Genomic DNA, 25,432 nt, shown 5'->3' with positions numbered 1-25,432 from the left:
GAGCTGCCCCTCCCATGAGCACCTCAGTGCCCAGACCTGCGTTTAGAGCCACACGCCTCACTCACCATCTTAATGTAGGAGTTCTCCGCGAGAAGGCAGTAGCTGGACACGGGCTGGAATGGAAGGACAATAGGCCTCAGCCTGGGTGCTCCCGTGTGCCGAGCTGCCTCGACTGTGAGAAGCCCGTCGTGGGTAGGCACTGGGCAGCACTGCTCAGGGACACAGGGCCACTTGGAACGTCCAGGCCTGTAGGGATGCCCACAGCCGGGTCCCACCACCCACCCAGCCCACAGAGCTGGGCTCCAGCATCCCGTCTGTCCCCCGTGTGTGTGCGTGGGAAGTGGGGCCTGCATGGAGGGTGGGTAGAGAGTGGCCCCTTCACAGGGAGAGGCTCCTCCAGTATCCCATGCGTCCCCCGTGTGTATTTGTGTGTCTGTGTGTGGGGAGCTGGCCTGCACAGAGGGAGGGTAGAGAGCGGCCCCTTCACCAGGAGAGGCCCCTCCTCCAGCATCCCATCCCTCCAGAGTGTGTGTGTGTGTGTGTGTGTGTGTATCTGTGTATCTGTGGAGGGTGGGGGGCAAGCTGGCCTGCGCAGAGGGAGGGTAGAGCACAGCCCGCCCCCTCACTGGGAGAGGCTCCTCCTCCAGGGCCCCATCTGTCCCCAGTGTGTGTGTGTGGGGGGGGGAGGGTGGGTGGGGGCTGGCCTACATGGAGGTCAGGTAGAGAGTGGCCCCCTCACCGGGAGAGGTCCCTCCTCCAGTGCGCCGTTCTGCATGGGCTCCGCCAATGCCTCGCTGGGGGGCTTCTTCCTCCGTGACTTTTTCTTGTCTTTGGACTTCTCTTCCTTCTCCTTCTTGTGCTTCTTCTTCTTCTGCTTGGAAGGCTTCTGGAACAGCAACAGAGCTGAGGGTTGGCCTGACCTGACACATGCCAGCCACCTCTCCAGCCAGCTGGTGTCTGGCAAACCCATGCACCACCTCAGAGCCCGGCTGTACCAGGCACTAGTCTCCCCACTGTCGCTGGGCCTGGGCCACAGGGGCCACCTGCACCCAGGAAAAGCACAGACACCAGGCTAATAAAGGCAGGCAAGACCCAAGCCCCCAGGGCCACTGGGGACAGATCGGGCAGAGCCCAGCTGAGCCAGGGGCCTAGAGCCTCGCTCGACACCAGCTGCTCAGACGAACAGTCGTTGCTGATTGGGGCAAAGATGCAGGGGGTGAACTGGCAAGACTTTCACCAAACAAGGGCCCAACAATTTGGCTCCTGGGTCTAGACTTGAACACAGAGACGCAAACAGACACCTGTGCCCCCAACGTTCCCACCAGCGCTATTCACAGTAGCCAAGAGGCAGGATCAACCCAAGCATCCATCCACAGGTAATGGATAAACACAATGTGGTCCATCCACACAATCGAATACCACTTAGCCCTATGTAGAAATGATGGCTCAAAGCCTGCTACGATACAGATGGACCTTGAATACGTTACACTCAGTGAAAAAAGCCAGACGCAAAAGGTTAACATATGATCTCACTGACACAGAACGTCCAGAACAGACAAATACAGACAGAACATGGATCGGTGTTTTCACAGGGGAGGGGGGTGGGCAGTGCCTGCTCATGGCGGGCACGGGGTTTCTTTTTTGGGTGATGGTAAGTTCTGGAATTAGATAGTCATGACGGTTATACAACCCTGTGAAGACACTGAAAACCACTGTGTTTTAAAAGGGGGCACTACGAAACGTGATGACACCCCAGTAAGGTTTCTACAAAAGGAGAGGCCCATGGCAGTGGCCCAGTACTCACCGTCAGAGCGCCAACCTGAAGACGTGAGGTGACCCAGCCCTGGGCAGGGGGGTCCCGTGCCATCACCACGTGGACGCAGCCCATCCACACCTCAACAGCCCTCTCTGAGAGCACACTGGCGGTGGGCTGCCTGCTCTGCTCCCTGCGGCCCGTCCGTCCACCCCACCCTGACCCCACTCCTGGGCCTGCCTGCAGACCCTCGGCTCTCGGGAGGACCAGCTCTGACAGGGACACAGGGATGCCTGGCCCACGGCCTCACCTTCTCCAGCTCTTGTTCATCATCGTTCTCTTCATTCTCTGGCTCCTCCCTCTTGGGTTCCTCACACTCTTCTTTGGGGGCAGCGACAATGGCGTCCACCCCGGGCTCACCCTGCAGCGAGCAAACACGGTCAATGACATTTCTCCCAGGATAGCCCCTGGCGCGGGGCTTCCACAGCACCCTCAGTCTCCGGCACTGGGCTCCCACGGCACCCTAGGCCTGCAAAACAGAGGCAGAAGTCTGGGCCACACCCAAGCCCCCGTGCCCTGGCTGCCACTCAGGAGACAAGGCACTGCTGCCTGGGTTGGCCAGATGCGGAGGCACTGGCTGGGCCATGCGCTCCTAACAGGCCCCAGCCCCTCCTAGCGTTTGTGAGGACAGAACGTGCAGCAGCCTTGGCCGAGCCTCTGTCCTCAGGGCTCTAACTGGCATCACCGTGGGCACAGGGCTCAGCAGGGGACATTCAGGATGGGACCAATCTAGGCAAGCACCCTCCACTGCTGCACTCACTGGGGAGCCAGTGGCACCCTCGCTGGGCCACGCTTCACTGCCCCCATGGCTGTTTCACACGTACCAGCCACCCCTGAACACCCCCGAGGAAACCTGGCCCAAGTGGGGACAGCCCAGACTGCAAACAGTATGTGTCCACTAAGAACGCCGTCTTGGCCTCCCGAGCCCCCGCCAGGCTCTTACCGGGGACAGGGAGGGACCTAGGGCAGCAGCTGGTGGCGGCGGTGGTGTGGTGGACAGCCAGAAGTCCAGGTCGTCGCCCTGAAGCCAAGGAGGATGGGCTCACGGTTAGACCAGCAGTGCTCTCCCGAGGGCCTCTGAGTGTGCTCTGATCCGCCCCTGCATGGGCTGCCCAACCGGCCTCATCTCCCAGGAGCGGCCTCCCCTGTCCCTCCACACGGTACCTGCCCCACCTCACTGCAGGAGCAGAAGGCAGCACAGAACCCTGAGCCCCCTGCCGCGGTCAACGCTACCTTCTCCTTCTCCTTCCTCCGCTCCTTCTCCCTCTCCCGCTCCTTCTCTCTGTGCTTCTTCTCTTTCTTCTTCAGCTTCTTGCTCTTCTTCTCCACTATGGGGACGTCCTCCTTGTCAGGGGACTTCGGGGTCTCAGTGTTCCGATGTTTCTGGATGGGCAGCTTCTCGCTGTCTGCTAAGGGCCTAGGGAGGATGGGGAGATGGGTCACTCGGCACCTAATTCTTCCCAGAATAGCCCAGGGCGTGGGTGCTGAGCACAGAGGGGGCTGTGTGGCCCCAACAAGGGCCTGAGAGGAAGGGGATGGAGCGTCCCCACTGCTGCTCCTCTATCCGCATGACCCAGAACACAAGGGGACAGCAGGGACGGCCAGCACAACAGACAGCATACTTGATAGCAACACACAGAAACAGACAGAGAGACGCATTCCTCGGGCTCGGGGCCAGGCCCAGGCCAGGCTCAACACCAGACCTCTCTCGCAGGCGTGCGGCCCAACACACACCTCCGGCCTCCATCTCTGGCCCCCAAATGAGCTGGGGTCAAGGTAAGCAGGGGATGCTGGAGGTGTGCAGTCAGAGCCCTCCCAAGCACAGCGCATGTGGCCCCACACCCCTGCCCTGGGCACGGCCCATGTGGTCTCAGACCCGTCTTGGGCACGACCCACATGGCCCCAGACCCCTGCCCTGGGCACAGCCCACATGGCCCCAGACCCCTGCCCTGGGCACAGCCCACGTGGCCCCAGACCCCAGTCCTGGCCAAGGGAGCTGGCCCCGTGGGGCTGGGCACTCTGCAAACAGAGCGCTGACCCTGAAAGGGGCTGAGGTTCAGGACTCAGCATACCTGTGAGGTTTCCCTGACAGGCTGAGCCACAGACAGACACGGCGCCATACAGACAGACATGGAGACAAAAAGAGACAAAGGTGGAGAGGGAGAGAGCAGAGCGAAGGCGGGGATGGACAGAGATGATGGTGAGAACTCGGGCCGACTGCGGGGGACACGGGGCTACATCAGCTCACTTGCTGTGATTCCAGGGGCCGGGCCAGGCCAGATGCAGCGGCCGCAGAGGACGGAGCCAGCACACCCCCGCACACTGCTGCGGTGGGCCTCGGGGAGCGGGAACCAGGCTGCCCCAGGGCTCCAACAGGACTCGCAAAGGTCCAGGAGGGGTATGCTGGGCACCGCTCAGAGGGGCGCACGGAGTCACCCAGAGCTCTGGGCCCAGCCTGTCGGCCTCACGGCAGGAGTCAGCAACATGCCCACGCCTGATGAAGGCCCATCCCGAGACACAAGGGGCTGCCCAACACATCTCCTTTCCATAAAAGCCAGTTGTTACTGGGTGCTGTCAAGTCGACGTCGATGCATGGTGACCCCCCGAGACAACGTAGAACTGCCTCATAGAGTTTTCTAGGCTGCCCTCTTTACAGGAACAGATCACCAGGGCTTTCTCCTGCGAAGCCACTGAGTGGGTTCGAACCACCAACCGCTCCGTTAGTAATCGTGCTGTGACCAGGATCCTTACAAAGGCCGGCACGGGGCCATGTTAACAACAGCTGCCACTGCGGCAGAGCCTTCAGTAAAGCACGGCCCAAGGGCAGGTGCAGAGGCCACACCAACCACATGCGTGGCCCCCTTGCCCCACCCTGCCCAGAATGGACACCACACAGGCTGAAGAGGCGGCTCCCTGGGGGGAGAGCCCCTCTCTCGTGGTGCCACAGGGGCTCAGCTGAGGGCACACACACCAGGTGTGCCTGAGTGAGGGAGTGAGCTCGTAAGGGCATGAGAGGGAAGTAGGCTGCACAAGGAGGTGAGGTGGAGACCAGGCTCCCCGGAATCTCAGCCCCACAGCAGTCAAGGTGCCTGAAAGCAGGTCTGTCTAACGCTCCTGGGAGGGCCAGGCTGACTCCAGAGTGAGGAGGACAGATGTGGCCACAAGGGCAAGAGAGAGGGTGCACAGATGGTCAGATGGTCACAGGTGCTCCAACCCCCAAGCAGCCCAATGCCTTCTCCCCGAACCTTCCCGAGAAGCCCCTGCTCCGCCCACCTCGGAGACCGCAAGCAAGGTTCCAGGTCTACCTTGCAGCACCCCCACAGGCCTGCCAGGGTCTGTGCCTGGACCATCTCATGACTCGCTTTCTGACGCCCACACCTCCCTGACACAGGACCCCTAAAGCACACGTAAGGGTCTCAATCTTAAGAAGGGCCGAGAAGTGGCTCCTACTGAATAAGACCCTCCAGAAACGGCCAAGGAACAAAATGTGGGCAACGGCCTGGGACTCTGGGCAGGCCCAGCCTGGCACCGCAAGGGGCAGCCTGACTGTCTCTGTCTGTGAGGGGCGCCTAGGCCCGGCCCAGTGCTACGTGGACAGCCTGTCCATCTGTGAGGGGGCTGTCAGACCAGCCATGCCCCCACCATGTGCACCCCAAAGCGCCCACCATTGGCCCCTGACTCACTTGTCCAGATCAATGTCCAGGGCCCTGTAAGGGTCGTTGGGATCTTTATCATCCTCGTCACTGGGCAGAGCGTTCTGTAGGGATGGCGGGAAGAGGTGGCTCAATGTCAGGGTTCACCAACAACGCAACCAAGACCCCACCTACGGGGCCCTGTGGCCCTGGCCTCCACTTAAGGCGGCTCACCCCATGTGGGGTATGTTCACTTGAGATTGGGTATCCCAGGGCCCCACCAGGGAAGGATGTCCTGGCTGTGAATGGAAGGGGCCTTGGTCTGGAGACCCCGGCTCCATCCATGCCCACCCGCCAGGGCTCGGCCATAGGCAAGAGTGTGTGTGGGCCTCGTGGGGAGTTGGGGCCCACGGTGAGGGGCAGAGCAGGGGTGGCCACTCCTCCAAGCATGCAGATGCAGGCGTGGTTTCCCCCAGGCACCTGGGCAGTGTCCCGCTCCAGGCACCCCGGGCCCAAGGGCGGGCGGTACCTCAGGCATCTCCTCAGTGACAATGTCCACCTGCTGGGCAGGTGCAATGTCCTCGTCGCTCTCCGTGTGCAGTGAGCTGTGGCGCCGATGCCGGCCCTCGCGCTGCTTCTCCTTCCGCTGCTTCTTCCGCTTCCGGTCCTTCTCCAGTCGCTGCCGGTGGCGCCGTTCCTGCTCCAGCTTCACGTACTGGTCTGACGCAGGCATCCCTGTGGGGGTGTGTGCTCAGCCTGGGGCTGGTGGGCCAGGCGGACAGGTGGACAGGGACGGCCCTGCGACGCTGAGCGCAGCCGCGGCACTGGAGTGTGTGAAGAGGGGGCGACGCTGACACCCGGCTGGCCTGCCGTAGGTGGGGGGCACACCAGCTGCCCCTGCCAGGATATGACACACCAGCTGCCCCCGCTAGGATACAACGTGTGAACCCCATCAAGACACTTGCCTGGGACTTTCAAAGGGACCGAGAGGTCGATCTGAACCACAGGGATGTGCTCCACACCAGGCGTGTCCTGGTACCGCTGGGGGACAAAGTCCAGGGTGTTACTGGAGCTCCACTGAGGGACAAGCTGCAAAGCATGCACCGCGGGACCAGGAAGCACCCGCTGGGACAGCCAACTGCTGCAAACCCGAGCCCTTGGTCCAGTCATGCCCCTGCAGCAGGCACTCATCCTGGGGGCCTATGGGGAGGGAGGTCCCAGAGCTGCACGTGGGCGCCTCACCTTCTGTGGGGATGGTGAGCTCTTGATGTAGAACGGGTTGTTGGCCTGCTCCTGCTTCCGGGCTTCCCGGCGCTGCAGAGGGACAGGGGTGGGCCTCAAGTCAGTGAATGCTCATCTGGCCACAACGGAATGAGATGGGACAGGGCCTCGTGCTGCCCCTGGCACCCGCAGCAGCTCCTCAGCGCCTGGGGAGGCGCCACATCTGTTATTTTCCTCCGCGGGTGACGAGAGCCAGGGTGGGACAGAAAGCTAGTCTGTGAGAGCCTGGAGCCAGGCTGCTCCACTCCCAAGGCAGAGCCAAGGCCTGAACCTGGGTCATCGCCTGCTGAGCCAGGCTGACCCCAGGTCACACGACCTGAAAGCTCAGCCTAGAGGGCACTGGGCCAGCTGTGCGCAGAGCCGCAAGGCTGAGGGAGCCTCCCATGCTGGGACCCCCCTCCGTGGGATCTGCAATCAGGCAGGGGAGGGGCTCGCAAGAGGAGCTGTTACTCTTCCCCTTCCAGAGTGCAGATGAGTGGGGGTTCACTTCCTGCAGAAAGAAGGGTGCCCACCGTAGTGGGGGAGACCACTGAGAGGACTGCAAGGGGCCCCTTCTTTAATCTTTTCATGTTTGAGAACATCTGAATACGGCCCATTTTTGGTTAATTCTCATGGCAGCCTGCACCCAGCACAGGGCAGGGCGGCAGCGTGCAAACAGGGCAAGCTGAGAGCCACCCACAGGGTACTCCTCTGGGGAAGCTACTGGATGGATCTTAAGGTGCCCACTTCATATCTCAACAGAGAAACACACAGAGACCCAGGGTCAATCCCGCACTTCAACCCCAGGCCAAACGCCAAACGCCTGCTGAGCGCTCCCGGGAGGACACACCCCCATGGACGGGGCCTCTGACAGCAGCGCCCATGACCACACGGCTCTTGTTTCTAGAGCCCAGGTGACAGTACAGGGCCTCAGACCTGACCACCCCTCCCAAACCTGGCAGAGGATGCCAGAGGCGGTTCCAGAAACACCCACCTGTCCACGATGCTTACCCGAGCCAGCTCCTCCTCGTCCACCTCAGGTTGCCGGTGCCGCGTGGGCTTCTGCTCATCATCGTGGAAGATGGCCTTGGGCGCCTCATCCTCGGACTCGCTGTCAGAGGGCGGCTCATTGATCCAGGCATCTAGGTCCAGTCTGCGGGACAGAGGCGTCTCACTTGGGCCCTGGCCAGTCGTGCGGCTGTACGCACACAGCACCGTCAGCCCCACCACGACCCCTCAGGCGAGGACACCGAGACATGGGGGACCAGCAGCCCACCTGAGGCCACCAGCCAAGACCAAGTTCAGCGCTGATGCCCCAGCACCCAGTAGTGCATGCTGAGGGCTGCTAGCAGACCTGCTCCCAGGGCAGCACCAGGCACAGGGGCCAGGCTGGGACAGTCAGCTGGGGTAGCGCTCAGCACCCAGGGCGAGCAGAGTGCCAGGTGGCACCCCCACCCCTGCTCCGTTCCATCACATGAGGGCATCCGGGTACCCAGCAGCCCAGGACTGGGGGCTCAGGCCCTCTCAGCTCCACCCTGACCAGCAGGACCACAGGCCCTGCAGCTCTTGCCCTCCATGTCCCACTGCAGCCTTGCCAAGACCCACAGGCTCACCCCTCGGGGATGGGGACCTTCTTCTGGGCCTTGGGGGCCACCGGGTTCAGCTCCCCAGCAAAGAGAGCGCTCACTTCTTCTGCCACCGGCACATCCTTTGCCTGGAGCTTCTGGACGTACTTGACCAGCTGCAGGACGCAGGACGCCTGCAGGGGCAGGGGTCACCAGTAAGCGAGCAGCCCCCCCACCCAAGTGACTCAGTGCCAACAGGGCACTGTCCAGCCCTGAAGACAAAGGCGCCTTGTACGAGGGTGTCTGTCACCAAGCGCCCTGCTGCACCCCACTGGAGCGCTATGCCCTTCTGTCACTACCCCACACCTGTTCCCCCACTGCACCCGCCCACCTCCCCACACCACAACCTCACCCGCTCTTGGACCTCCAGGTCAGCGCTCTGCACGAACTGGGGCAGCCTGTCCACCAGAAGCTGGGTGGTGGCCTGGGCAGCCTCGTGCTCGGCGGCCTGCTCCTGCTGCTGCAGGATGGATGCGTACAGCTTGACCACGTTCTGCACGTACACCGCCTGGATGTGGCCGGGCAGCGTGGTGACCTTGGGCCGTAGCATTGCCTCCAGCGTCTGTTGGGGTTCCTGCAGGTGCCTGCGGACAGGAGGCGCCTGAGCCCAGTGGGACCCACGTCACCCTGCAGCTTGGGGAGCCCCACGCACAACCCAACAAGCCTCAGGGTGAGAGACAGGCCTCTGAGGAGGCCAGGACACACAGATGTTCCACCAGGCCCACGTAGAGGACAAACGGATAAGAAATGCCAGAGACAGAGCAACTAAACCTGGCCACCTGGGTCACTCACTGGGAGTAACTCCCCACCCCACCCACCCACCCAGGCCCACTCACTGGGAGAACTCCCTGCCCCCCCCCAGGCCCACTCACTGGGAGAACTCCTCTCCTGCCCACCCACCCAGGCCTACTCTCTAGAAAACTCCCTGACCCCCCTACTCACCCAGGCCCACTCACTGGGAGAACTCCCTGCCTGCCCACCCACTCACCCAGGCCCACTCACTGGGAGAACTTCCCGCCTGCCCACCCAGGCCCACTCACTGGGATAACTCCCTGCCCGCCCACCCACCCAGGCCCACTCACTGGGAGAACTCCCTGCCCGCCCACCCACCCAGGCCCACTCACTCAGAGAACTCCCCACAGATCCAGGCGGCAGCATACAGCACCTCGCAGATACCGTTCCGTTGGGTGTTGCTGGCGACCAGGTGAGCACTGTCCAGAAGAGCTGACATCTGTGACACGGCAAACTTACGAATGGCCTTCACGCGGATGGCCACGTCCAGCATCTGGGCCGCGATGAGGTGGCCATGTCGCGTGCCCTCCAGCCGCGTCAGCTCCACCAGAATGCTGATGTACCTATGGAGGGGCGGGCAGGCTGTGAAATGCCACCAGCCAGAGACAGGAAGGCCTGCCCCCTCCCTGCTTAAGAAAGAAAACTGAAAGCAAGTTGCGGGGGTGGCTAGGGGGAGGAGCACAGGGGTTATCACTGTTCTGTGTGACGCTGTAACGGGGACGAGTGGACAACACAGAACTCTGACGTCAAGTACAGACCTCAGTTAATAACAGGAATCCCTGGGTGGCCCAGTTAACCCACTCACTGCCAACAGAAAGGCTGGAGGTCTGAGTCCACCCAGAGGTGCCTCACAACAAAGCCCTGGTGACCGACCTCACAGCCACTGAAAACGCTACGGAGCGCAGTCCTACTCTGCCGCACACGGGGCAGGGCCAGCCCTGAGTCGGGGTCAACTCTGGGCAACTGCTGGTTTAGCTAACAAGGCTGTATCAGCACCGGTGCACCAACCGTAACCAACAACGCACACCAGGCAGGATGCTACCGGGGAAAACAGCAAAGGGCGAAGAGACAGGACACACAACTCTGCACTTCCTGTACAACTTTCTATAAATCCCAACTCTTCTAAAAAGAAGAGCGTGTTTAACATAGACTGCTCGGCACTCTCCAAGCAGATGAACTACACGACACGCGATGGACTGAGAGTTGGCCAGCACGGTGGCAGAAGCGTGTCGCACCACTCGAAGTTGGTGATGTACTGGTAGTTGGACTGGCTGCAGATATCGATGATCTTTGTGAGGAGCTCATCGCGGTAGGTGGTGCCCTCTGCCTTGTCCACGTGGCTCATCAGCTTCTTCACAATCTCCATCAGGTTCTTCTTGGACACCTGGGGGTGGGGGCCTGTGAGTGGGTGGGGCCTGGGAACGCCCCACCAGGTGGCAGGGGTGCTGAGACAGACTCAGGTGACCCCGCAACACCACCCCTGCCACATCGGAAAGCCCAGAGGTGCTGATTTCCTGAGACAGATTCAAGGGACACAGATCTACCTGGGAGCAACAAATTCCCACAACATTCAAAGTCAGGATTTGGTGTCCAGGCAGGCAAAAGGGCACGTCAGCCGCCTCTCTGGTCTGCAGTGCGCTGGGCCGCAGACCCAGGCCCGCCTAGCTCAGCATCAAACCCACATGAGCCAGTGCAGGGGAGGCCCTCGGTGATCTCAGACCCAGCTTGCCATCTCACTATCGACACACTCACCACCACTAGCGGATACCCCACAAGTGTGAGTGGGTGGATGGGAGATACTGCACACGTGTCTGCTGGGGTCTCGGACACGCTACACTTGGGTCTGCTCTCCAGAAGGAATGCTGATGACACCTGAGCCCTCACATCCTGCCCTCCCATAACTAAGAACCTGCACAGGGGGGCATGCACCATGCCGTAGAACAGGGCGAGGGGGTGGGGGGCACACACCACGTCACAGAGCAGGTCCAAGGGGTGGGAGACAGGCACCAAACCACAGAGCAGGTCAAGGGGGTGGGGGAACACACTGCCGTAGAGAAGGCTGAAGAAGTGGGGGGCACACACCATGCCGTAGTGCAGGTTGAGGAGGTGAGGGGTGGGGACACGCACCATGCCGTAGTGCAGGTTGAGGAGGTAAGGGGTGGGGACACGCACCATGCCACAGAGCAGTCGAGGGGGTGGGAGTGGGGACACGCACCATGCCGTAGAGCAGGTCAAGGGCCCGCAGTCGGATGGACTCATCCTTGTCGTCCAGGCACTGCAGGATAAGGTCCTTGTGGGACTGGACAGACTTGGGGTGCGTCTTCAGGATCTTGGACATGGCCAGCAGGCCCAGGTACTTCACTGCGGGGTAGACGCAAGGTGTCATGAGGCTGCTTGGTGCCCACCTTGACACTGGTCCTAGAAAGGCTGAACACTGAGGGCCTCCCACCAACACAGACCACCGGGGCACTCGGAGAAGGCTCCCCGCAGGTGCGTGTGGCCCTGAGCCCAACCCCAGACTGTGGGCAGCATCCTGGTCCTGGGGCCGTTAGAGGGCGTTCATCCCATACCCTCTGCCTTCCCTGGCACCCTGAGTAGCTTTCTGGGAGGTGTAGTGGGAGGAGCAGGCCTCAGGCAGGGCAACTGGGGTACCACCTGCCCAGACCCTCATCACAGACTAGCTGTCGTGGCCTCCGCCCTGTCACCCAAAGCTGCCACCCACAGACAGGGTTAATACCCATCTCCCTGCCCGGCCTGTGGGGAATGTCGGCAGGGGATACTCGCACCCCGTCAGCGCCCATGGGCCTCCCCCAGGCCAGGTATCTGCTGTCTACCCCAGTCCTACCCAAAGATGGCTCACAGAGGATGGAGGGCAGCTGAGGGTGAGACATCAAGTCAGGGACAGGATAACCAAACCCAAGGGCAGCAAGCTACAGCCCTAGGCCAAATCCACCTGCTGCCCGGTCTTGTAAAGATTTAATGGAATCCAACCACTTATGTTCTTCGCTGACTGTCCACCATAGCCTCTCGGGTTCTATGATGGGGGGTCAGCAAACTCTGGCCCTCAGGCTGAATCCAGCTCACCGCTGGGTTTCATAAACACAGCTGCTCCTCACTTATCGGGCTTCTCGTTACCTGACGTTTCCCGTTTACGACAGCAGTAAAAAACCTACCAGCTAACTACCCAGCACATCAACAACACGTGTCTGGCAGTAACGAACGCCAAGGTGCGAGGTGAGGGTAACGCTGGCTGCGATGGTGAAGGTCGTGTGTCAGCTTGGTTGGGCCATGATTCTTAGCGGTTTGGCAGCTACATAGTGACGTAATTTGGCAGCTACGTAATTTCTGCGTACAACGATTTTCACATAACGAACTGGTTTTTGGAAAATGACTGACCATGCTAATACGTGAGGAATGGATCTAAACCTTTACCGGCACACAGCCGTGCCACCCATTCAGATGTCACCCCGGCTGCTGACAGCGGTGACAAGGCTAGCGGTGGTGACAAGCGCCATCCAGCCTGCAGTGCCCAAGGCGTGTACTACCTGGACCTGGCCCTCTGAAGGGACAGGTGGCCAGCCCTGCTCCACACGCAGAGGTCTGGATTAAAAATGAGCAGGCACATCTCCTGGCCTTTGACGTCCTTGCCACGTTGGTCTGTGAACCAGACAGGTTTACTGAGCAAGAATCGCCGCACGGGACGTGTGAAGAGGAGGAGATGCCGGCAGGAATCAGCACACAGGCAAGCAGAGTAGACAGCGTGGCCGTTTCCTGCTCACCGGAGCCCCGGGATGCTGTGAGCGGCTCCACCAAACCACAGCAGGGCGTGTGTCAGCAGCCATGTGTCTACTCTCCCGTATTCACAAGATCCCGAGGATGTCCAAGGGACGCCACCCGCCAGGACAGCTAAATTCACGGTCCTCACTGCATCTCTGCCGAGCCCTTCCTTCAGCATCTCCCCCAGAACAAGCGCCTGCAGAAGGGGCTGACCGTCTGCACCCCGGGCCCTGCTCCTCATAGGACAGGGAAAGGGCTGTCCCACCAGAAGTTCCCGTCAGGAAGGCACCCTCAATGTGGCAACTAGGGGCCTGGTGTGCAAGGTTAAGGGCTGCCACCGTGCTGACAAACATCTGTTTCCCTAAAGTACATCTGAGGCCAAAGTGCACCCTGGTTAAGTGGACGCAGGGAGGGAGCAAGGGTGACAGCAACTTCCGCGAGTTCATGGCCTCGCAAACGTTAAGGATGTGGAACCCAGAGAGCCTGCAGGGAGGCAGGAACGACTTACAGTTCTGATCAGAATCTTCTATTAATATTCTTAACTTCTGGACACAAAGCTGGAAGAGAAAGGAGGGATGGCCACCGGCTGCGACTGGTAAACCACAGCTCGGCCACACATCCGCCAACGGGAACTCCATGACTTGAGCTGCCCCACCTTCTGAGGCGGCCCTGCCCTAAGTGCCCGGCCCGGGAGAGGAGGTGAAGGGGAAAGGGCAACAAGTGGTCCCACACGGCAGCACTGGGGGGTGGAGGGCAAAAAGCTGGTACGTTATGTGTCTGTGAGAAGCTACCTCAAGGGGAGCCTTTCGGCTGTTCCCACACACTGGCAGCAAGAGCGATGAGTCCTCGAGACACAGGGGGGCTGCAGGGGAGGGGCTCCAGGGAGCCCAGGTGACGGCTTTAGGCAGGGCGGGCTGAGCCCCCATCACGGGAGGCAGCCAAGCAGAGCAGCAGGACTGCTGGCCGCCGTGGGCAAGTCTGCTCCCTGTCCCCCCACCCACACACTGAGCTGCACGGGACTGAGCAGTGCTGGGAGGCAAGTCATGGAGCTCAGCCGCTGGGGGATCATCCACAGCCTCCAGGAGGACTAGTGACGAGGCAGCAGGGCAGGGCTGGCACCTCGTTCAGTGAGGAGGTAGGAGAGCCCGAAGCGGGAGGGGGCAGGAGAGGCCCTGCACAACCCCGCAGCCCCACAAAGGCCCCTGTGGACGCCCACGGCCCAGATGTGGGGTCTCGTACCTGGATGCTGGCGCTGTGGTTGGGCATGCCGGAGGACAGGGAGATGAGGACTGAAACAGACAACCTCAGGTTAGCAACACAACACCGCCGCCGCAGTCACAGCCAGGCATCAATCCAAAGTACCAATCGTGGACACTGCCCCTCGTCCAGTGGGAGGGATGCATGGCTGAACTGCCACCATGCCCTGGGTGGTGCAAATGGTTAAGTGCTCAACTACTAGCCAAAAGGTTGGCGGTTCAAGTCCACCCACAGGCACCGCAGAAGAAAGGCCCAGTGACCTGCTTCTGTAAAAATCACCCCAAGGAGAAAACTAGGCAGCGCAGTTCTACTCTGACACACACAGGGCGACACGTCTGAATCAAACGACAGTAACTGTGTGTCCAACTTTCTGAGGAACCACCAAACCGTTTCTGCAGCGCCTGTGCCATTTCACATTCTCACCGGCAGCAGACAGGGTTCAATTCCCCCACATCCTCACCAACACCTGCTGTTTTCCATTTTTCTGATCACAGCCATCCCAGTGGGGGTGAAGCGGGACCTCCTCGTGGTTTTGATTTGCATCTTCCTAACGGTTAACAACTTGGAGCATCTTTTCAGGCACTTGGCCGTTTCTTTGGAGAAACACCAAGTCCTTCGCCCGATTTTTAAATGCACTGATTTTTTGTTGTTGAGTTGGAATTCTTTGTACATTCACAACCTTAATTCCTTACCAGATACGTGATTACAAGTTCTCCTGTTCCGTAGATTTTCACTTTCTTGACGACGTCCTTTGAAGCACAGTTTTTCATCTCAACCGAGTTCAGTTTATCTAGTTTCTCTTGCGCTGCCTGTGTTTTTGAAGTTAGACCTGAGAAGCCACTGCCTAGTCCAAAGCCACGTTTACTGTTAGGTCTTCTTCCAAGTGTCTTACAGTTTTACCTCTTACATTTAGGCCTCTGATCCATTTTGACTTAAGTGTATGGTATGAGGAGGGGTCCACCCGCACTCCTTTTTGCATGTGGAGGGAGAGTCAATCACCCCAGCCCACCTGGTGAAGAGACTGTGCCTCCCCAATGAGCTGCCACAGAGCCCTTGTCAAACTCGACAGCTGCAAATGCAGGGCTTACTTCTGCGCTCCCCATCCCATTCCACTGGTTCGTACGTGTGCCAGGACCACATTGTTTTGATTCCTGTAGCTTTGTAGTAAGTTTTAAAATCAGCAGGTATGGATTCACCAACCTTGTCATTCTTTTTAAAAACTGTTTTGGCTATTCCAAGTCCCTGTATTTCCATGCGAGTTTTTGGACCAACCTGTCCGTGTCCACAAGGAAGCCACCTGGGCTTTTGATAGGGATTCCTGTGAACCTCTACATCACCTTGGGGCATACTGCCACCTCAACAGTGTTAGCCCTTCCCATCCACGAAGAAGGGATGTGTTCCCATCATTTTAGGTCTCCTTTAATTTCTTCCAACAATTTTGTTTGTTTTCAGTGTACGATCTCGCACATCTTTTGTTAATTTCCTCTGATGTATTATACTTTTTATTTTGATGCTGCCTTCTGACTCCTGGAGAACCAAGACCAGCACGAGGAGCTTCCTTCTTTTCCAGTTCCTAATATCGGGGTGCCCTCAAGCCCGGTCCCTAGTCCCTTTCTCTGCTCTACTGAGTTGCTCTTCCTGGGGGGCACAGCTCCCTCATGTGACTTCTAACGCTAGCTGATGTGCTCTCGGGTCCAGCCTGCTGAGCTCCAGACTCCCGTAACCCCTGCTACACTGCATCTCAACCTGACGTGTAACTAGTCATAGTTGTGAGGTGCGGTCAGATCAGTTCCCATTCATAGTGACCCCACGTACAACAGAATGAAACACCGCCCGGCCTGCTGAGCTCCAGGCTCCTGTAACCCCTGCTACACAGCATCTCAACTGGACATTTAACTTGTTGTTGTGAGGTGCCATTAGGTTGGTTCCAACTCACAGCGACCCTCTATACAACAGAACGAAACACTGCCCGGTCCTGCACCATCCTCATAATGGTTGCTATGTCTGAGCCCACTGTTGCAGCCACTGTGTCAATCCATCTTCTCGAGAGTTTTCTTTTTTGCTAACCCTATTGGAAACTCTGATGGTGTAGTGGTTAAATGCTACAGCTGCTAACCAAAAGGTCAGCAGTTCGGATCCACCAAGTGCTTCTTGGAAACCATATGGGGCAGTTATACTCTGTCCTATAGGGTCACTATAAGTCGGAACTGACTCAATGGCAGCGGGTTTGGGTTTTTTTGGTACTTTACCAAGAACGATGTCCTTCTCCAGGGACTAAGTCCCTCCTGATCACATGTCCAAAGTACATGAGACAAAGTCTCACCACCCTCACTTCTAAGGAGCATTCTAGCTGTACTTCTTCCAAGACAGATTTGTTTGTTCTTCTGGCAGTCCATGATATATTCCACATTCTTCACAAACATCATAATTCAAAGGCATCAATTCTTCGTTCTTTTTATTCATCGTCCAGCTTTCACATGCATATGAGGCGACTGAAAACACCATGGCTTGGGTCAGGTGCACCTTAGTCCTTAAAGTGACACCTCAAAAAGGTCTGCACCAGATTTGCCCAATGTAAACAAACACCTTATTTAATAGACCCCTCAAAGTCTGCTCCCCCAAAACCACTCCATTACGGCTTGAATTGTGTCCCCCGCAAAATGTGTCATGAATCCTAACCTCTGCACCTGTGGATGTAATCCCATCTGGTTTTCTTATGTTAACAAGGCCACGTCAGCAGTGTGTCTTAAGCCTATCACTTTTGAAATACAAAAAGCAAATTGCAAAAAGATACAAAAGGGGACAGAGAAGGAAGCTAAACAAAAGGGAAGGTGCACATCAGGGAAGATGGCCAGAGCACTGGGGAACAAAAGTTGAAATCCGACAAGGACCTTCCTTCCCTGTGAAGGGCCACAGAGAGAAAGCCTCCCCCTAGAGCTGGCGCCCTGAATTCAGACTGCTAGCCCCCTGAACTGTGAGAAAATCCATCTCTGCTTGTGAAAGCCACCCCGCTGTGGTATTTCTGTCACAGCGGTGCCAGGAGACTAAGACACGCCTCACCCACAGCGCTCCGGCTCAGCTCCGTCCTTCCTCTGTGTAGGCCCCAGACCTCCGGGGCCCCAACTTCCCCTCATTAGCACTCACACCACCCAGTCTGGGTCCCAGCCCCACCTCTGCCCCTCCTGCCCTGACACCACTGAGTCTCACCAGGACTCAGAACCTCGGTGTGCCACCGTTATTCCTGCTGGGGTGAGGAGGGCACTCTGACGCTGTCTAATGAGCTTGAACGTTTATGGGCGGAAGGACACAACCTGAGAGCCGCTTTACAGCGCTCAGGAGAAAGTGTGAAGCGTGGTCGGAGGGGTGACAGGAGATGGGAGAGCCCAGTGCAACACCTGTTGACGCTGGTGGGCAGGGCTTTCCAGAGCTACACGGTAAGTGCCTTATACAGGAGATGCACAGGACACGGGTGGCTGAGCTGCCTCAGAAAGCTGCATAAACACCAGGACCTGCCATCGCAGCCCCAGCCCTCCTCCCCACACAGCCTCTGGGACACCCCCCGGCTGTCAGGGCCTCACGGTGCTCACCTGCGATCACGGTGTTCACACACTCGTAGAGGAGGGACATGGCCGATGTGCTAGGGGAGAAGAGATGGAGAAGGCCATGAGGACTGAGGCTGGGCTCTCCATGTCTCAGGCCAACACAGGGCCTCGCGGGAAGGCCCTGCTCCACCAACAGTGTGGCCCATGTCCCCGAGCGGGCCATCCTCTAAACAGACGCAGCCCAGAAAAAAGCCAGGATCCCCACCACGCAGAAAGCCCACCTCCAAATGGATAGGGTGTTGGAGACCCTAATGCCTGGGGGCCGCCTTAGCACCCTGGGGGCACCATAAGGATGAGGACTAGGGTGCTGCTGCAGCCCACAGCCCCCCGCCCCCAGCCCTGCAACCTGGACCAGGCTGGGAACCACGCCCCCCACCCTGGAAGCCCTAAGACTTGACAGAAACAGGCCCTGACACAAGCACGGGAGCCTCCCAGAACCGCAGTAGGTGGTGTGAGGGTCTGCTGAGCCAGACTGCCTCCTAAGCAGACAGCCGTGGCTGGCACGCACAATGCCTAGACAACGCACCTGCCCTCCTGTGCTTGCCATTGCTGTTTTAAAACTGGAATTAAAAAAGACACCACCCTACAGCCCATTTCCCCGAAGGACTACCTGACGCCAGAGGCCAGGGGCCTGCTCTGGAATACACGAGCTGATGCTAAAAGCCCACACCAGGGTGTGTCTGCTTCTGTTGTGACATGTCTGTCAGGTGATCCCATAGGGCCCTCTGCAGGCGCCACCCCCGCCCCCCCGCCCCAGGGATCCGGCACCCTCCACTGGCTGCACCACTCCTCCTGACCAGGGGTCTCACTGTGTGCACCCAAAACCTGCTGCACCTGGCAGGCCCAAAGCTGTGTGCACACGCAGGCTGCGCTCACCTGTGGATTAGGTTGGTGAGGGGCTCGATCAGCTTCTTGCCCAGTCTTGGTTCTAGTGGAGTCAGAGCACCGAACTGCGGGGTAAAGAAAGCGAGCAGTGCGTCACGTGCAGCCAGAAACAAGACCACACAGAAGCTTGCAAGATTCCTCATCACTTATGTTCACGGCAGCCAAGTGGTAGAACACCCACGTGGTCCTGCACAGGTGGTAGATACACACAACGTGGTCCATCCACACACACAACGGGATATTCCTCAGCTGTAAAGAGGAAGGAAGCTGGTACGTGCTATGACATGGATGAACCTCGGAAACAAGGTGCTCAGTGAAAGGAGTCAGGCACAAAAGAGCAAGTATCATATGGTCCCATTTATACGAAATGTGTGGACTAAGCAAATTCATAAAGACAAGTCCGTTAATGGTTACCAGAGCGGAATGGGAGTGGCTGCTAATGGGTAAGAGGTCTCTTTGGGGGTGATGAGAACGTTCTGGAGCTAGATGGTGGTGGTGGTACAATGTTAGGAATGTAATTAACGCCACTGAATTGTACACTTACAAACGGCTGAAATGGCCAGTTTTATGTGATTTATATTTTATCACAACTGAAAAAGAAAAAGGGACAGTATGCTGCAAGAGGAACGGGCCTTCTCTTACGATCACACTGACCCATCCACTTCTCCTCACACACTGCTTAAGGCACTCACTGGACCCTTCAGAGGCATTTTCCAAATACGCCACAGGAGGGCACTACTTGCCAGTTTGATGATTTTGATGAGGACCCAGTTGTTGGTTGATGAGGTCATGAGCTTGAAGAACAGTGGGGCAAGGGACAGGTAGTTTTTTGGATTGCGTCTGGCCAACTCGCAGATGACGTTGACGGCCGCTGACTGGACACCTGTGGGGCAGGAGCAGATGTGTCCTCGTCAGCAGGACCTGCACTGCACCCATCCTGTGCGCACACCATTCCAACCCGGACGGCCTAAGGATCCTCCTGCCGGCATGCCCTACCGGCCCGGGAATCCCCGCCAGCAAGTCCTAGAGGCCTGGTGGTCACCCCGCCACCCACTGCATGTCCTAGATTCCTGGTGGGCCCCTCCGGCATGTCCTAGAGGCCTGGTGGCACCCCCCACCAGCACATCCTAGAGGCTCGGGGTCCCGGCCAGCACGTCCTAGAAGCCTGCTGCCCATTCCCCCACCCCACACATTCTAGAGACCCAAGGGTCCCCGCTGGCACATCCTAGAGTGGAGGAGCCAGCAGCACAGGTGTGAGCTCATGATGGGGAAGAGAGGAAGGTGCACAGGTGACAGCCTGTGGTACCAGAAAGGAAGGAAGCACTCAGAAAATGACGGGGCACGTCACACGGCCCCAGAGTCCACTTGAAGGGGCACCTGCTATGGGTTGAATTGTGTCCCCCAAAAAGATGTGTATGGTCCTAAGCTCAGAAACTATGAACGTGACCTTGTTGGCAATAGGGTCTCTGAAGATGTTACACAGGCAACAAGAGCTCACGGTGGAACAGGGTAGGTCGCAATCCCAGAGAACTGGTGCCCTCCTTGTAAAACAAGAAAGGACCCTAGACAGAAAGAGACAGAGAGGACAGACGGCCAAGTGAACACGGAGGCAGAGAATGGAGTGATGCAGCCACAAGCCCAGGAACGCCTGGAGCCCCAGAAGCTGGAAGAGACAAGGCAGGTCCTCCCCTAGAGCCTTCAGAGGGAATGTGGCCCTGCCAACACTTCAGATTCTGGCCTCCAGGACTGAGAGACTAAATCCCTGTTTCCAGCCACCCAGCGTGTGGTACTTTATTACAGCGGCCCACCCTAACCCGAGACAACGTGAACAAAGAGAAACCACAGCGATGGCTAACCCACGAGAGAAAATCAAGGTACAGGAGTCCATTTTCACGTACACGAATGTATGAGGGGCGAGAAGACACTCTTCCTCCATCAGAACTCCAGCACCCTGTGTAGGAAGAGTGACGGAAACAGAACAAGTCCCACGTGGCAGGCAGCGCAGCTCTAACGGGCCCAGTGAAGAACCCCAGGACAAGCTGAAGTTAGCGGGCAGAGCGTGAGGAGAGACAGGATATCCACATGGTGTCACAGTCTGGCCCCACAAGGTACCCGTAAGTTACAAAGGGAAAACCAGCTATTCACAGGGGAGGGCCCAGCAGGCGCCAAGCCCCATGACAGAGAAAGACGTCACCAACAAGACACACTGATGTGGGCGCCTCCTGACAGGAGTGCCCAAGCAGGACACACGCCGCGCTGGAGGTCCCACCAGAGACGCGCCGCTGCGACTGTGGAAAACCAGCACGCAGGCCCACACTGAGGGGCAGCCTACAGAGTCACTGGCTGGGGCCTTTCCACAGTCCCAAGTCCTGAAACACCAAGGCTGAGCACTGTCCCGATCAAAGGGGTCTACGGAGACACGACAGCTGTGAGCTGGAGGCTGGGCTGGATGGTGGGGACGGCGCGCAAAGGCAGCGAAGGCCGCAGGGTGGTTGCAGCACCACACCCGCATTCAGCTCCGCCGGGTGACCGTGTCTGAGTTACACGAGATGAAAACCTCACAGCGCTACACGCACAGCGCTACACGTGAGAGGACGGGCACATGGGAAGCTGCGCTACTTCACAGCTTCTTCTTAAGCTCTCAAATGATTTCAGAATGAAAAGTAAACATATCTTTAAAATTTATTCTCGTAAAAAGACCAGGCTTAATGGTCTGACTGAGACTAGAAGGACCCGGGAGGTCATGGTCCCCAGACCTTCTGTTAGCCCAAGACTAGAAACCATTCCCCAAGCCAACTCTTCAGACAGGGATTGGACTGGAACATGGGATAGAAAATGATACTGGGGAAGAGTAAGCTTCTTGGCTCAAGTAAACACATGAGGCTACGTGGGCAGCTCCTGTCTAGGATGGGAGATGAGAGGGCAGAGGGGGTCAGGAGCTGGTTGAATGGACACGGGGAACACAGGGTGGAGAGGAGCGTGCTGTCTCATTAGGGGGAGAGCAGCTAGGAGAACGTAGCATGGCACGCATACGTCTTTGTATGAGAGGCAGACTTAATTTGTAAACTTTCACTTATAGCACAATAAATTTAATAAAATTCTTTTAAAATTTTCATTATCAAGAAAGGAAAACTCAGGAACAATAGCTCTGTGGTTGGTCTGGAGTCTTCTGCAGATGGGAGAGCCTCAGAAAGTGTTAAGACGCAGCCTGTGGACAGGAGGGACAGGACGTAGTTGTGAGAACGGGAACCCTGCCAAGCGTGCCTGGAAGCGGCCCCTTCTGTCCCCAGTGTCGTTCAAAACCTTCCCGCTCCAGAGACCACCTGCACCTTCATGATCCTGTGGGCGCAGCTCCTGCTGCTGACGGGGGCACCACCCCCAGGTCCGACTCTCCCCTGCAGAAGGGCACCCAGCGGCCAAGAAAGAAGCAGGACTTGTGCTGCACAGTCCTGAGTGTAGCACCAGGAGAAGGCGTGAGGGGTGGTCCTCACACACTCAGCACCATTTCAGACAGCGGACCTTTCCCTTCATCTCCTTGTGCCGAGGCGGGAGGCAAAGGGTTGTCAGCTCAGGGCAATGCCACCAATGCCAAGACCCCACGCTTGCTGGGCCCCTGGGATGGGACCACTCCCAGGTGAGCGGACGGGCCTGGGAAACCTCCCGGAGCCAGGCTGGGACCCACAGCTCTGCCCATCCCCAGGCTCTGGGAAAAGGCGCGCCCCACACCTGGAATCACACCCCAGAGCTCGGGGCTCACTATCCCCATGCCTCTGGCGACTGCCCACTCTGTGCTGAGGCTGTAACACCAGGTCCGGGGCTGCACCACCATGCAGGGGCCTCAGTGCTAGGAGGCTGCTTAAACGTAAGGATGCCAAAAGGAAACAAAAACTTAACATCCGATTGCCCAACCACACAGGCCACATTTCATATGCTCAGCGGCTACACGCAGCTGGCGGTGGCTACTGTACTGGATGGTGCAGGTCTAGAAAGTTCTACCGGACAGCACTGGAGCAGGGGTGGGGCCTTGCCTGCAGGATCGCAGAAAGGGCTCAGCAGGCACCTGCCGTCCACACAGCTACCCTGCCGTGTTGAATCTGCCTGTCCCTTCCTGACACATGAGGAACCCGCAGCTCAGCCGGGCCAGGGTCTCGCCTGAGGCCACCCAGCAGGGGTGGCTGACCTTTGTTCTTTATACTACATCACGTCGCTTCTAAGACGACGGAAATCCCGGACGGCGGCGTGAAGATGCTCAGAGGGGCTCTGGAAATCCCTCCTGCCAGGGTGCCCCCACAGCTCCTGCTACACCCATGCAGCTGGCCTCCGTTACTGCAGGGACCCTGAGCCCACAACCCATCAGAACAGAGCTCACGGTCGCCCACGTGCTGTGCCTGAGTCCGTCGGGGGAGTTCTAGGCAGGCAGGTTCCCAGGATTCCACAGTCCTCCAGTTACTTCTTTAAAAGCCTTGTCCTAGCTGCACCTTTGTGTGCAGCCAGAAATTTTCACAATTTTGAGCCCTGCGCTGCCCCCATCTCAGTTCAGAGGGGCCCCGGCCGTGTCCTGGACCTCAATGCCCATCTCATCGTGCACCCCGCTCCACTCCACACACCGGGGTCGGGGTCCTCCAGCTTCTCCTTCAGGCGTGGGAAAGCGGGGCGCAGCGACTCGGGGTACTTGAGGAACACCTTGTACATGATCAGCACGGCCTTCTTCCGGATGTAGGGCTTCGTGTGCGACATCTACGAGACAACAGGGACTCGGTCTCCGTGCGTCCTTCCATGCCCCAGTGCCACCCCGAATCCCACTCCCGCGACCCACGAGGAAGGCCTCTGTCCAGCTCACCCAGAGCCAGCCTTTGAGCTGCCACCCACCAACCCCAGTGGCCACAGAGTCTGGACGGAATCAGAGCCGCCAGTGCCATGACCAAAAACCCCCAACCCCGTTCCATGGTTCCTGACCCGCCGGAGCCCATGGAAGGAGGGAGAGCTCTGAAAAGTGGTCTTCGGCCCCATCAACGTGAGCCCGAGATCTAGGCTGCCAATACCATGCCCAGAGCTCCCACGCTCTGGCTTCTCCCCTCACCCCGTGGTATTGACTCTACAGCTGCTCTCCCATCTTGGAATAGTGCTCAGACCGAGAAGGCCCTCACATCCAGGTGGCCAGGGCCCTCACCTGTCAAGGCCCAAGCAAGCCTCACCTCCTCCAACTGGTTCGCCCCCACAACCCCTTACCCACCCACCCAACACCCACATTCACTGTATGCAATTTGAAAACTCCCCCCAGGGCTCTCAGCTCTTCACTCTGGACCAAGGATGGCACTCTCTGCAAGGGACCATGAGGATGGAACTCAGCCATTTTAACACAAAGCCGCCACGGACCAGATGCCACCGCGGACCAGATGGAAACAAATGGGTGTGCTCACATGCCAATAAAACTTTATTTACAAGGGCGGGTGGTTTGCTGCTTTTGATTTGGTCTGCAGGCTGGAGCTTGCCAACCCTAATCTAGAACCCATGTGGGTGGTGCCTGCTGTCTCCTGGTTTAGAACTCACAAAATGGACCAGGAATCTGCTGGACCCTGATCTCGAACGCGTGTGGGCGGGGTCTGCCAGCCTGACCTAGAACTCACTAAATGGGCCAGGGATCTACTGGACCCTGATCTAGAACTCACTAAACGAGCTAGGCATCTCCCAGCCCTGATCTAGAACTCACTGAACAGGCCAGATCTGCCATCCCCGGTCTAGAACTCACTAAACGGGCTGGGGTGTGCCAGCCGTGATCTAGAACCCACCAAAATGGGCCGAAGGCCTGCCAACCCTGATCCAGAACTCACTGAACAGGCCGGGGTCTCCTGGCCTTCCTCTAGAACTCACCAAATGTTTCAGGGGTCTACTAGACCCTGATCTAGAACTTACTAAACAGCCTGGGTTTGCTGGCCCTTATCTAAAACTTACTAAACAGACCGGGGTCTGCCAGCCCTGATCTAGAACTCATTAAACAGGCAGGGGTCTGCCAGCCTTCCTCTAGAACTCACTAAACGGGCCAGGGGTCTACTAGACCCTGATCTAGAACTCACTAAACAGGCCAGGGCTCTACTGGACCCTGATCTAGAACTCACTAAACGGGCCAGGGGTCTGGCTGGCCCTAATCTAGAATTCACTGAATAGGCCAGGGTCTCCCAGCCTTGCTCTAGAACTCAGCAAATGGGCCAGGGGTACTGGACCCTGATCTAGAACTCACTCAACGGGACAGGGGCCTGCTGGTCCTGACCTAGAACTCACTAAAAGGGCCAGGGTCTGCCTGCCCTGATGTAGAACTCACTAAACAGCCTGGGGTCTGCCGGCCTTGCTCTAGAACTCACCAACCAGATGGGCAAGGGGTCTACTGGAGCCTGATCTAGAACTCACTAAACAGGACAGGGGTCTGCTGGCCCTGATCTAGAACTCACTAAAGGGACCGAGGTCTACCATCCCCTGGTCTAGATCCTGCTAAATGAATCAGGAGCTGCCAGCCCCGAACTAGAACCTGAGCTAGTCTGGTTGTTCTGGGCAATCTCAAGACCTAACACCTTCCCAAGTGAACAGGCTGCCCAGGACACGGTAGACCTCACCGAGCAGGAATCTGAGCACCGCTCCGTGCTGCCTTAAGGGAACCACTGTTTGAAATAAACAAGCGGTCCTCCCAGGTAGTTGGGGGTTAAGTTGAGCATTCAGTAGATGTCTCCAAGAGCCATGATTTCTAAGAGGATCTCCAGGTTCCAAAATATCATTCTGGATCCCTGTGAGAGCAGA

At 58.1% G+C, this 25,432-nt stretch overlaps 1 protein-coding gene across 3 annotated transcripts in view; it reads right to left on the bottom strand.

The window, feature by feature from the left end:
- The window catches only part of LOC126071863 (AP-3 complex subunit delta-1), a 48,861-nt gene that overhangs the window by 4,497 nt on the left and 18,932 nt on the right, over nt 1-25,432 (bottom strand). For all 3 annotated transcript variants that reach the window (XM_049876225.1, XM_049876226.1, XM_049876227.1), the window contains 21 exons: nt 23,251-23,380; nt 19,387-19,526; nt 18,635-18,708; nt 17,744-17,793; nt 14,139-14,188; nt 13,408-13,456; nt 11,338-11,483; nt 10,358-10,506; nt 9,455-9,685; nt 8,683-8,914; nt 8,319-8,464; nt 7,717-7,858; nt 6,688-6,759; nt 6,411-6,486; nt 5,975-6,180; nt 5,497-5,570; nt 3,047-3,230; nt 2,757-2,834; nt 2,064-2,174; nt 740-886; nt 66-113 (listed from right to left, as the gene is read on the bottom strand). In XM_049876225.1, the coding sequence (XP_049732182.1) occupies nt 66-113; nt 740-886; nt 2,064-2,174; nt 2,757-2,834; nt 3,047-3,230; nt 5,497-5,570; nt 5,975-6,180; nt 6,411-6,486; nt 6,688-6,759; nt 7,717-7,858; nt 8,319-8,464; nt 8,683-8,914; nt 9,455-9,685; nt 10,358-10,506; nt 11,338-11,483; nt 13,408-13,456; nt 14,139-14,188; nt 17,744-17,793; nt 18,635-18,708; nt 19,387-19,526; nt 23,251-23,380 (2,535 nt within the window). The remainder of the gene's footprint in view (nt 1-65; nt 114-739; nt 887-2,063; nt 2,175-2,756; nt 2,835-3,046; nt 3,231-5,496; nt 5,571-5,974; nt 6,181-6,410; nt 6,487-6,687; nt 6,760-7,716; nt 7,859-8,318; nt 8,465-8,682; nt 8,915-9,454; nt 9,686-10,357; nt 10,507-11,337; nt 11,484-13,407; nt 13,457-14,138; nt 14,189-17,743; nt 17,794-18,634; nt 18,709-19,386; nt 19,527-23,250; nt 23,381-25,432) is intronic.

Source organism: Elephas maximus, chromosome 3, assembly GCF_024166365.1.
Source record: "Elephas maximus indicus isolate mEleMax1 chromosome 3, mEleMax1 primary haplotype, whole genome shotgun sequence".
Taxonomy (NCBI): domain Eukaryota; kingdom Metazoa; phylum Chordata; class Mammalia; order Proboscidea; family Elephantidae; genus Elephas; species Elephas maximus.
Note: the sequence above shows the minus strand (reverse complement) of the source record. Positions and strands in the feature narration are given on the sequence as shown.